General features: G+C 51.7%; 2 protein-coding genes across 7 annotated transcripts in view; one reads left to right on the top strand and one right to left on the bottom strand.

Moving 5' to 3' along the window:
- ITGAD (integrin subunit alpha D) overlaps nucleotides 1-8491 on the top strand; it is a 32489-nt gene extending 23998 nt beyond the window's left edge. For 4 of the 6 annotated variants that reach the window (XM_066383334.1, XM_066383339.1, XM_066383340.1 and 1 more), the window contains 10 exons: nucleotides 924-1037; nucleotides 1149-1228; nucleotides 1334-1417; nucleotides 5147-5222; nucleotides 5386-5493; nucleotides 5601-5678; nucleotides 5874-5987; nucleotides 6132-6233; nucleotides 6689-6799; nucleotides 7353-8491. In XM_066383334.1, coding sequence (XP_066239431.1) covers nucleotides 924-1037; nucleotides 1149-1228; nucleotides 1334-1417; nucleotides 5147-5222; nucleotides 5386-5493; nucleotides 5601-5678; nucleotides 5874-5987; nucleotides 6132-6233; nucleotides 6689-6799; nucleotides 7353-7451 — 966 coding nt within the window. In that variant the 3' untranslated portion in view covers nucleotides 7452-8491. The remainder of the gene's footprint in view (nucleotides 1-923; nucleotides 1038-1148; nucleotides 1229-1333; nucleotides 1418-5146; nucleotides 5223-5385; nucleotides 5494-5600; nucleotides 5679-5873; nucleotides 5988-6131; nucleotides 6234-6688; nucleotides 6800-7352) is intronic. The other 2 variants (XM_066383336.1, XM_066383337.1) reach the window with 2 other exon arrangements.
- COX6A2 (cytochrome c oxidase subunit 6A2) lies at nucleotides 8388-9141 on the bottom strand. The gene is made up of 3 exons (XM_066383341.1): nucleotides 8982-9141; nucleotides 8669-8805; nucleotides 8388-8506 (listed from the first exon to the last, which is right to left on the bottom strand). Exons 1-3 carry the CDS (start codon nucleotides 9052-9054, stop codon nucleotides 8429-8431), a joined length of 288 nt encoding a protein of 95 aa, XP_066239438.1. The 5' UTR covers nucleotides 9055-9141; the 3' UTR covers nucleotides 8388-8428.
- Nucleotides 9142-12054: the final 2913 nt, after the last annotated feature.

The raw sequence follows: 12054 nt of genomic DNA on the forward strand, positions 1-12054 counted from the left end.
GCTAGTGACCATAGGATCATATTGATGATCTCACACTCAAGCCAGCAACCCCACACTCAGGCTGGCAAACCCATGCTCAGGCCATGAGCCCACACTCAAGCTGGTGACCTTGGGGTTTCAAACCAGGGATGACAGTGTTCTGGGTTGATGCTCTGTCTGCTGTGCCACCACCAATCAGGCATCCCTCCTGATTTTTAACCACCACACGTGGGTATGGGAGCAGCCCATTTCATGTCTCAGCTCCTCCTACCAGTCTCCACACGGCTCTTCTGTATATCCTTAGTTATAGGACTTCTATTCAGCTAGTCTTTTTTAAAATTGATTTTTAGAGAGAGAGAAACATTGATTTGTTGTTCCACTTATTTATGCACTCATTGGTTCACTCTTGTATGTACCCCGACCAGGGATCGAACCTGCCATCTTGGCATACTGAGACTATGCTGTAATCAACTGAGCTACCTGGCCTGGCTATTCAGCTAATTTTAGCTGGTTCTCAGTGATGGTTTCTCTGTCGTTTAGTTGTAATTTACATATAGTTGTGGAAGGAGGTGACACGGCGTTTGCCTACTCCGCCATCTTGACTATCTTTAGTGTTTTTATGTGTGGATCTTAGTATTTAAGGAGTATTTCTCTCTTCCAAGGTAATAAAAAAAAATTATTCCCCTATATTATTTTCTAAAAGCTTTATAATTTGGCCTTTTGACATTTAAGCCTTTAATTTAGTTGGACTTTATTTTAATGAACGGAGTGAGGTAGGGATCCAATATTGCTGTTGTTTGTGTTTTGTACTGTCAGTTTTCCCAGGACCACTTATTGAAAAGCCTGTCCTCTCCCCCACTGCTCCGTCGTGCCAGCACTGTTATGTATCGAGCCCATACATACACGCGGGTAACAGTTTTGAACTCATTCTCCTCCTCTGGAAGCAGCCCCATTGGCGCCCACTGCACCTGGCATGTGAGGCAGTGCCCCCCGGGAATGAGGACCTGAGGAGCAGCAGCTGCAGCATCGACCACCCCATCTTCCGGGAGGGCAGTAAGGTCCGTTCTTACCTCCAAATCTTCGTCTCTCTTCTCCCTTGTCCCGACCCACCTCCTTGCCGCTCTGCCGTGACCTTCCCCGTCCCCACCCCTTCTTTCTCCTTCCCTCAGAGTACCTTCATAGTCACGTTCGATGTCTCCTACAAGGCCAACCTGGGAGACAGGTTGCTCCTGCGGGCCGATGTCAGCAGGTGAGTCCAGGCCAGGTGTGGTGCCTCCTTCACCCTCTCGTCCCCTGTACCACCCAGGGACTCCTCCCCGGGTTCCTTCCCAACTGGGCTCCCCCCTCTCTCCAGTGAGAACAATAAGCCTACGTCGAACAGGACTGCCTTCCAGTTGGCGCTCCCAGTGAAATACGCTGTCTACACAGTGATCAGCAGGTGATTAATCCCCGGCCCTTCCCGTGGACCTCTGACCAGTGCCTCCCCCTGAAGCCCAGCCTGCTCTTTTGAGCATGGGTATCTAAACTGGCCCCCCTGCTTCCTCACACGTACATACTGTGACCAGCCATCTGTTTCTGCCATAACACCATATACAGACAGCTCTTGTTCGGTTGCACTTTGCATGTCCCAGATACTGTGTTTTTTACAACTGGAAGGTTTGTGACAACCTCACGTCAAGCAGGTAGGTCTGTGCCATTTTTTTCAATAGGTTCAGAGGATGGTTAGCATTTTTTAGCAATAAAGTTATATATGTATATTATTTCATTGAAAAAAATTGTTAAGTGAGAGGAAGGGAGATAGTGAGACCAACTCCCACATGCATCCTGACTGAGATCCACCCAGCAACCCTGTCTTGGGCCGATGCTTGAATCAACCAAGCTATTTTTGGCACCTGAGGCTGATGCGCTTGGACCAACCGAACTATCCTCAGTGCCTGGGGCCAACACTCAAATCAATTGAACCACTGGCTATGGGAGGGGAAGAGGGAGAGAAGGGGAAGAGAAGCAGATGGCCACTTCTCTTGGGTGCCCTGACTGGGAACCAAACCCAGAATGTCCATATACTGGGCCAATACTCCATCCACTGAGCCAACTGGCCAGGGCCATTTTTAAAATTAAAAAAAATTTTTTTCATTAATTTGAGTGAGGAAGGGAAGTGGAGGGAAGGGAGAGACAGAGAGAGAGAGAAAGAGAGAGAGAGAGAGAGAGAAGCATCAACTCACTGTTCCTCTTAGTTCCATTTAGTTGTGCACTCATTGATTGCTTCTTGTGTGTGTACTGACTGGGGATCGAACCTGTGACCCTGGTACATTGGGATGATGCTCCATCCACTGAGCCACCAGTCAGGACCAATAATGCTATTTTTTAATTAAGGTACGATTAGCTTTTAGACGTAATGCTATTGCACACTTAATAGACCACAGTATAAAGTAAATAGGACTTTGACATGCACTGGGACACCGGAATATTCCTTTGACTCGCTGTATTGCAATACTTGCTTTATAGAGGTGGTAAGGATATGGACCCACATGTGTCTGAGGTGTGCCTGTGCCATGATTCTTGCTTCTTCACTGACGAACTGGCCTGCTGGCAGGACACACACAGACCTTGCTGCTACTGGGTCCTCCCTCCTCTCTCTCTGAGATGCAGCCCTCCTTTGGCACGAAGCCAATCCTACCCTCTGTGCTAAACACACGTGCAGAAGCTCAGCTGCTAGATTGAGGCGGAGGCTTTTCTAAGCACTCTCAAGTGGGAACTTGTGCCCAACAGGATATGGTCTTGCACCACAGAAAGGAAAGAAAAGGTCAAGTTTCACAAAACTGAGAGGAGAGCAGAGATGTGCTAAAGCGTTGGGAAGGTCGTCAAGGGCCCCAGGCCAAGGCAGGCGGCAAGGCAGGCAGGCGGGGATGCTGCTCCGGGCTCTGAGGGTGGTGGGGGAGTCGGGGCAGGCAGGCGGGGATGCTGCTCCGGGCTCTGAGGGCGGTGGGGGAGTCGGGGCAGGCAGGCGGGGATGCTGCTCCGGGCTCTGAGGGTGGTGGGGGAGTGGGGGGGGGGGGCTGGAAGCCGGGCAGGAACTCCACCGACCTGGCTGAGCCCGAGGCTTAGAGAATGGGTCAGAAACTTACAATGTTGCCACGGGAAAGTTTGCTCCTGATGTATACATTTCTAGGGGAGGTGTCGATGCCCTTCCGAACTGCACATGTCCTCTTCCCCTTCTATCCACGGGGAAATGCTACAGCTTGTAATAGCTCACAGTTACATACTTACGATGCACCAGGCATTAAGCACTTTACACGTATTTATGTTCATTTAATCCTTCTAACACCTCTGTGATAGAGTACTGTTACCACCACCACCACCCCCTTTTTTTTTTTTTTACCAACAAAGAAACCAAGAGGTTAAATAACTTGCCCTGTCATTCAGCTGTAAGTGGCAGAACCAGGAATCAAACCTACAAGGTCCAGAGCTTGTGCCAATGGGCATACTACATACCTCACTAAGGACTGGGAAGGCTGAGTGATTTACTCAAATATGAAGAGACTTAGCACTAGAAGACCTGAAGGTGAGAAAACCGAAGCACAGAAAGAAAAGGTCTGGGGCAGGGAGCAGAGAGGAAGACAAACAACACTGAAGGGAAAAATAAATTCTATCACGTACGGCACTGCTACACAGCTCGTCACAGCTCCGGTCGGGGTTGGCATTGTCATCAGCATGCTTATTTTAAAGTGTAAAAACCTACGGGGCTCCAGAGAGGTTAAGTAGCTTGCCTTAAATTTCTCAAGTAGGAAGTGGTGGACCTAAGGTGTGAACCCAGGTGGTTTGGCTCCTATGTTCTTAATCATCAAGCTGACGGCCACATCTGTGGGGAAACTGTGGGGTCTGGAAAGAAATGTTGATGACTTGTTAACTGTTGACTCTCTAGAGCCAAGCATACAGCCTGGCAGAGGGTAAATATTTAGTAAAGGAGGCCATGGATAGATGAATGGATGGATGGATGGATGGATGGATGGATGGATGGATGGATGGATGAAAGGATCAATGGATGGATGGATGGATGGATGGATGGAAGGATGGATGAAAGGATCAATGGATGGATGGATGGATGGATGAAAGGATCAATGGATGGATGGATGGATGGATGGATGGATGGATGAAAGGATCAATGGATGGATGGATGGATGGATGGATGGATGGATGGATGGATGGATGGAAGGAAGGATGGATGGATGGATGGAAGGAAGGAAGGATGGATGAATGGATTGATGGAAAGCCACCCGCAGCCAGAACCAGTCATGTCCACTCCACGGGCTTGTGTTCACGTGCCACCTTCCATCACATTTATTTAACGGCCCCAGGATAGTTTTCTTCATTCCCATCGTGGAGGGGCTCACGCTCCATTGTTGTGCGTGTTCTGGCCACCTCTCCTTCAAGTCTCCGTAGGCTTATGTGTTCTTACAGCAGCCTGTGCAGGCCTAACCTGCAGCCAACCACGTATCCACTAGAGCAGTGATTTTCAACTGTTTTCATCTCATGGCACACATAACCTAATTACTAAAATCCTGTAGCATGACAAAAATTATATCATATTTTTTGCTGATAGGACAAAAAAAAAAAAAAGGTACACTTTCGATTCATTCACACCAGATGGATATCGTTGAGTTGGCTGTGGTCATTTTTTAATTTGACCATCTAAGGGAAAAGAGATCAGTGCCCCTGACTAAATAGTCAGGTGTTGCATGTTTTAAAAATTCCTGTGGCATACCAGTTGAAACCCGGTGGACTAGAGTAAGCAAATCTACAGAGGGCGCATGAACACATTGCCCCTCTGGGAATGTTTAACTGTTATGGGAAGTGATTTTTAAGTTGGGCCTTTAAGTGATATTTTCCAAAACGAGTGTGTAAAGACACTGCAAGCAGAAGACAGAGCTTGAGCCAAGTCACAGGGCCGTGACAGAGCCAGTGTACTGAGGGATGAGCAGCACGTAGTTCTGGGTGAACTGGGCAAAGGACAGCGGGGAGGGGCTGCAGCTGAGGCTGCAGAGGCTGTGGGGGCCGCCGTCATTTCCCTGGGTCGTCTGCTGGGCCTGGAAGAGCCCTTGCGGCAGGCTGGGGCCCAGCTGAGGACGGGCCCAGGGCTGTTTTCCACCAACAAGCCCTCTCTCTCCAGGAAGGAAGAATCCAGCAAGTACCTCAACTTTTCAACGTCCGATGAGAAGAGCAGGAAAGCTGAGCATCAGTATCGCGTGAGAGCCCAGGGAATATTCACGCCGGCCCGCCCGTGGGGCTGCTAACACTGAGAGACGGTGGAGAAAGAGGGAGAGGAACGGGGGGGTAGAGCCAGGAGAGAAAGAAGTGAGACTTGGGGTGCTCTGGGGACCCCAGTAACGTTGTCTCCCTTTCCTGCAGGTGAATAACCTGAGTCAGCGAGACCTGGCCGTCAGCATTCACTTCTGGGTCCCCGTTGTGCTGAACGGGGTCGCCGTGTGGGATGTGGCTGTGGTGGCCCCCTCGCAGGTGTCTGCCTGGCTTCCCTCAGCCTCCAGGGTCTGGTCCCACAGTGTTTCACACCCTCTTACCAGTGACATTCTTATCACTCCGTGACTATTTCTCTCTCTCACTAGAGTGTCTCCTGTGTGTCAGAGAGGGAAGCTCCCCAGCATTCTGGCTTCCAGGCTCCGATCGCAGGGACCCCTGTGCTGGTGAGAAAGGGCCGGGACCGCCGCGGAGGGCCCGCTGCTCACTGGGGAACACGGGGAAACACAGCGCTAGGGTGCAGAGTTCCACGGATGTCCTACAATTGTTAACCCACTCCTCAGCCCAAAGCCGACACTTTATTTTCTCTTGTCTTTCCGAAGTGAAGACCCTCCTTCACTTCATTGCTCTCCTGCCCCCAGGACTGCTCCGTGGCCGACTGCCAGAGGTTCCGCTGTGACGTCCCCTCCTTCGGCATCCGGGAGGAGCTCGACTTCATCCTGAGGGGCAACCTCAGCTTCGGCTGGGTCAGCCAGGTGTGTGGGCCCGACGGCGGGCCCCTCCCCCACACTCAGGCGGTGCCCCCGGGGCCTGTGCCCGCCCTGAACCAAGCTAGGCCACTTCTCTGACCCTGAGCTTGCCCACAGCTCGTTTCCCAGCTGCCCCGCCCTCTCTTGCAGACATTGCAGAAGAAGGTATCAGTCGTGAGTGTGGCTGAAATCACGTTCGACACAGCTGTGTATTCCCAGCTCCCGGGACAGGAGGCATTTTTGAGAGCCCAGGTAGTGACTGTGTGGTAGGCGGTAGCCAGGCTGGTAAGAGGGCTTCTGATGCTCAGTCTGAGACGCTGGGTGGGGGGCTTACAGGCCTGGGGGGGGGGGAGGGGGCAAAGGTTCCTGGGTGGGACTGTTGTCCCTAAACCCATGAGTGCTTCTGCATCTCACCTCTTAGAGCCCTACCTGGGGGAGCAGGGGAACAGTTAAAAGCTGGAGAAACTAGCCTGACCTGTGGTGGCGCAGTGGATAAAGCACCGACCTGGAAATGCTGAGGTCGCCGGTTCGAAACCCTGGCTTGCCTGGTCAAGGCACATATGGGAGTTGATGCTTCCAGCTCCTCCCCCCTCTCTCTACCTCTCTCTCTCCTCTCTAAAAATGAATAATAATAATAATAAAAAAAGCTGGAGAAACTAGGTGGGGTCTTGGAAAAGAGGCCCAATACTTTCTGATCCCCAAACCAGACGGAGATGGTGCTAGAAGAGTATGAGGTTTATGATCCCATCCCCCTCATCGCGGGCAGCTCTGCGGGCGGACTGCTGCTGCTGGTCCTCATCACAGCGACACTCTACAGGGTGAGTGTTTTCATCCCGCACTGGACACCGCCAGCCTCCAGCCCACGCCCTCCCACCAACGGGAGGTGCAGCGGGAAGAACTCGGGCCAGGGATCAGGCACCCAGAGGGTGCGCGTTTTCGCTCCGTCTTACTGTTGAACGTCGGGTGAGCTGCTGCTCATCCTCTCTGGGGTGGTTCCCTGGTTTTGAAATCATAACGCCTGCATCACAGGGTAGTTGAGACAAGACAGAAATGCGGCCAGGGTATGTCCGCGTGCCTGTCTGACCCGGGAACCTGCCCTCGATCAGGTGGATAACCGCTGTCCACAGGGCACAGCAGACACCCAGAGCGTGGGCACTGTTGCCCACACAGTGTTCTGGCCCACAGACACGAGTCAGCTCAGTTCCCTTATGCTCTCTCAGCTTCTTCCTCACCCTCAGCTTTCCCGCCTCCCCTTACCCAGCTTCTTCCTCACCCTCAGCTTTCCCGCCTCCCCTTACCCAGCTTCTTCCTCACCCTCAGCTTTCCCGCCTGCCCCCTCACCCAGATTTTCTGACTTACTTCCCTTCATAGCTTGGCTTCTTCAAACGTCAGTACAGAGAAATGCTGGGCGACAAGCCAGAAGACACTGCCACACTCAGCGGGGAGGTCCCCGATTTGCCGACGTCCTAACAATCCACTTCCTCGTGTATCCCCGCCCCCATGGGCTGGTCTAGCCTTAGCCTTGTCTATCTGCTTCTGTGGGAACGAGCTCTGCATAGATCTGGACTGGCCTGAGGAACTCCCTCGCCGATACACCACCTTCCCACGGCCTGGAAAGATGTTTAGGTTTTTACATATCAGCCAAACTTCTTCAGTGGCAACTCACTTTTAACCAAAGCAGGCATGAGGCCGGCATGGATTTTTCTATGTATGAGGATAATTGTCGCATTAAACGAGGCTTTTCCTAATCGATTGTCCTCGTGTGGCCGAGCTCTATGCAGGGCGGAGTGCTGTTCTAGGAAGGGCTGGGGAACCTGTTTGTGGCTGGAGAGAATGTTCTCTCTCTCTGCGGCCTGGGATCGGCTTCTCTTCGTGGTGCTGTGAGGAGAGCCAGGGGAAGAAGCCAAAAGGTTTCTTTACGTGTGTGTCGGTAATGGGTTTCACCGCAGGCTTCAGACTCCTTAGCAACGGACAATGAGCGGACGTGGGTGAATGAAATGTCCAGGGCTGGTGTGAACCAATGTCCCCCTCGAATGGGATCCCAGGACGCCAGGCTTCCCGAGAGGAGCGTCTGATTTCCCAATAAAGGGGCTCAAGGAGAGCGACTGAAAGATCCCACACTCGGAATTAGGTCACGCAGGCTCCCACACAGAGCTGTAGATCCTATGTTTGAAATGAGGGTTCTTTCCAGTTAGTCGGAATTCCCAGATTCATTGTGAAAGCCGTTTAGAGCCTAGAGACCTAATTATTAGCAAGACTGAAAGATGTGACCCCCGGCCGTGCCAGATAAGGACTCGGGGAGGCCTATTAGTGCGCATGCGCGCCGGGGGCGGGGCTCCGCGGAGCCAGCTCGCCCCGCCCCTCCTCGCCCCGCCCCTCCCGGCGGTCCTCACCGAGCCTGGGACACACAGCTTCCACGTGTTTATTGAGCCACCCGGGCCTCAGTGCTATTCGTAGCCGGTGGGCAGAGGGTTGACGTGGGGATTGTGGAAGAGAGTGTGGTTGCCGTCCCCCCAGGAGTAGGGCTGTGGAGAGAGGACCGGGAGCGGGTTGTCAGTCCGGGCCCCGGAGCCCCGCGCCCCCCGCGCCCAAACCCCGCACTCGAGCCCCGCCCGCGCCCAGACCGCACCCCGCGCCCAGACCGCACCCCGCGCCTCGCACCCGCGTCTGAGCGCCGCACCCCGTACCTTGGTGCGGATGCGGAGGTGGTGGTAGGGGATGAACTCGGGGCGCTCATGGTGGCCCGCGTGCAGCCAGCAGTTGAGCGAGCAGAGGGCCACGCCCGGGAGCGCCAGCACGTAGGTCAGGAGGCGCCAGGTACCGGCTGCAGCGGGGACAGGCAGGGCGACAGAGAGGCCGTTAGGGCTGCAGAGGGACCAGGGTTGGGGAATCAGCCGCTGGGGGGGGGGGTGTCCCCAGTTCCCGGGCAGGCCTTGGAGGCGGGAAGGGGTGCCGACGCGCAAGGGCAAGAAGCCACAGGGTCAGGCGCGACCCCCTCACCTCCTGCCCCGCCGTGGTCTCCCTTGGCCGCACTCGCCAAGCCCCGACTCAAGGACCTCAAGGGCAAAGCCATCGCGGCGAGGGTGCTGGAACAGCACTGTCCTTCCGCTCTCCTTCGCGGAGGCCTGGGTTACCTTCTCCTCTTTTGCAGCCAATCACCTGTTGGTGATTGGACGGCTATTTTTAGGGGTTTTCTATATTTAACATGAAGCCTGACTGGCCTGAGGTCCTTCTCTCGGACAGCTGCTGTACGTGCCTCTGATTTTGGTAAGGGGACATGTAAAGTACAATATGCCATTCTTTTTATAGTTGCAGGGAACTGCTTTGTTCAATACTCTATCCCCAGTGGTTGGCACATAGTAGGCCTTTAATAAATATTTGCAGAATGAATGAAGTGTCCTTTTGAATCTCAGTTTTTAAAATATATATATATATAATGTATCATAATTTGTACTTTAAAGCATGTTTATGAAGTTTAAATAAAGTAGCATACGATCTACCAGCTTAGAGTCTGGCACACAACAGTAGCTCTGTATATGTATCTGTCGGAGTTCTTTGCAAAGACTAGAACTCTAGTTTTGTTTTGTTTTGTTTTTTTTGTGTCAGAGACAGAGAGAGTCAGAGAGAGAGGGACAGACAGACAGAAAGGGAGAGAGATGAGAAACATCAATTATTCGTTGCGGTTCCTTAGTTGTTCATTAATTGTTTTCTTATATGTGCCTTGACTAGGGGGCTACAGCAGACCGAGTGACCCATTGCTTGAGCCAATGACCTTGGGCTCAAGCTGGTGAGCCTTGCTCAAACCAGATGAGCCCACTCTCAAGCTAGCGACCTCGAGGTCTCAAACCTGGGTCCTCCGCGTCCCAGTCCGACTCTCTATCCACTTTGCCACTGCCTGGTCAGGCTAGAACTCGAGTTTTTAAAAGATAAACAGGTGAGAATCTCAGATAGCTCATAGTAGGTCTGGTATGGCCAGAGAGGCCTATATTGTGCACAGCCAGACCCAAACCATTCTGTAGGCCAGCTGCTGTGAGACACCATCATGGTTCACACACTGGACACAGGATGCCTAAAAGTTCATCAAGGCAGGCCCTGGAGAGCTGGATTCTTCCACTGTCACCCCATCCTGAAAATGGGTTCATGAAGCTTGCCTCCGGGATTTGCTGTCTTCTAAATCAGAGAATCACCTGGGCTCCAATTGGCAACACCTGGGCCACTGCATGTGCTCTCCTTTCAAGAAAGTCTGGGTGGTTGAGTTTGGGTTTCTGCCTTAGGGAGGCAGGAACCATATCTTGAAGAAAATCTCCAAATATAGGAAGAATATTCAAAAGATACTGGGCAGCCACAAATTTGACAAGGGTCTGCTACTAAGTATGTTGTTTCGATCTGAAAAATCTGATTACTTGGAAGAAATAGAAAAAGGCCCAGGAAGGCCTGTATGAACCCTTATGTATCTAAGCAGGTTACTAGAAAGACAGGGCAGGGCTGACATCTGCCTTGCTCTCCGCTCTGTCTCCAGTACCAGCGCAGAACCTGGCCATGAAGCAGGTGTCCTAAACAGATGTATTTAATGAACGCTCGAACCAGGCTACTTTGGTTAACCACATAGAAATGTCTTTTCAGAACTATAGTCCAGCTCTGGTCAGTTGGCTCAGTGGTGGCCCAGTGTGCGGAGTTCTGGGTTCAATTCCCGGTCAGGGCACACAGGAAAAGCAACCATCTGCTTTCCACCCTTCCCCCTTCTCTCTCTCTCTCTCTCTCTTTTTCTCTCTCTTCCCCACCTGCAGTGGAGAAAGTAGTAAAGTAGCAGTGTTAAAAATACTCCACTGGGCCCTGGCTGGTTGGCTCAGTGGTAGAGCGTCGGCCTGGCGTGCAGAAGTCCCGGGTTCGATTCCCGGCCAGGGCACACAGGAGAGGCGCCCATCTATCTGCTTCTCCACCCCTCCCCCTCTCCTTCCTCTCTGTCTCTCTCTTCCCCTCCCGCAGCTGAGGCTCCATTGGAGCAAAAGATGGCCGGGGCACTGGGGATGGCTCCTTGGCCTCTGCCTCAAGCGCTAGAGTGGCTCTGGTCGCGACAAAGCAACGCCCCAGATGGGCAGAGCATCGCCCCCTGGTGGGCGTGCCGGGTGGATCCCGGTTGGGCGCATGTGGGAGTCTGTCTGACTGCCTCCCCAAAGTAACATTGGACATAGGAAGCAGCAATACTTCGTACGAGACTAATCTGCTGATTGAGGAATGCTGAGTGTGGTGAGAATTTAAGAGGGTCTCAAGTGAATGTGGGACGCAGATAGTTAAGGGGGCTCCCATGACACTTTCTTCAATAGCTCCCCCAATAAGGCCACTGTGGATGGCTCTCATGCACGGGGACAACCCTTTTGCTACAGAATCTAGTTGTTGACTACAGTACCAGGCCAATGGTTTTCACAGTGTTTTTGGTGATTACTTTTCTAGTGTTTCCACTATCCTTATATTTAAAAATAAAGAATGGCAAATAATAGGGTGTCCAAGAACTGGAGCTTGATTTAGATTGGTTTTTAAAGTAATTAGGGCTTTTTCACCTTCTGGAGTCCTTTCAATTGGGTCAGGTTGATCTGATTATGAGTAGAACACATGAAGGTTTGAGCAACAAGTGAAAAATTTGGTACCCAATTGCTGCAATAACCTGTTAGTCCTAAAAATCCTCTCCTAATTGTTTCTTTGTTTTTTGAAGAGAGAAAGCTAAAATTCCTTTGATTTGTTCACGATTTATTAATTGTCCATCCTTTGATATTAAATGGCCAAGATATTTTACCTTAAGTTAGGCAAAAATGAAGTTTGTCTAGAGACCTGATGCCCCCTTGAGGCAATTGTTGCAATAAGTAAAAAAATGTTGAGAGTCGGGCAGAGTTTCAGAACATAGAAGCAGAAGCGATCAACTAACTACATACTGAGTCAGTGTAGACTTTCTTGGAAATGTAAGGTCATCTAAGTTCACTTGTAATATCTGAGAAAAGTAAGTGGGACTTCGCGGCCATCCTAGGGCATAACAGTTCACATATATAGGTGGTTTTCCCAGGTGAAGGCAAAAAGATAT

Source organism: Saccopteryx leptura, chromosome 4 (assembly GCF_036850995.1).
Source record: "Saccopteryx leptura isolate mSacLep1 chromosome 4, mSacLep1_pri_phased_curated, whole genome shotgun sequence".
Taxonomy (NCBI): domain Eukaryota; kingdom Metazoa; phylum Chordata; class Mammalia; order Chiroptera; family Emballonuridae; genus Saccopteryx; species Saccopteryx leptura.

Excerpts from the sequence above, each read along its gene's own strand:
- COX6A2 (XM_066383341.1), bottom strand. The coding sequence starts at position 9,054 with ATGGCTTTGCCCTTGAGGTCCTTGAGTCGGGGCTTGGCGAGTGCGGCC. Across the intron at positions 8,806-8,981 it reads AGACCACGGCGGGGCAGGAG|CCGGTACCTGGCGCCTCCTG; the intron begins GTGAGGGGGTCG and ends TCCCCGCTGCAG. Across the intron at positions 8,507-8,668 it reads ACCTCCGCATCCGCACCAAG|CCCTACTCCTGGGGGGACGG; the intron begins GTACGGGGTGCG and ends CTCTCTCCACAG.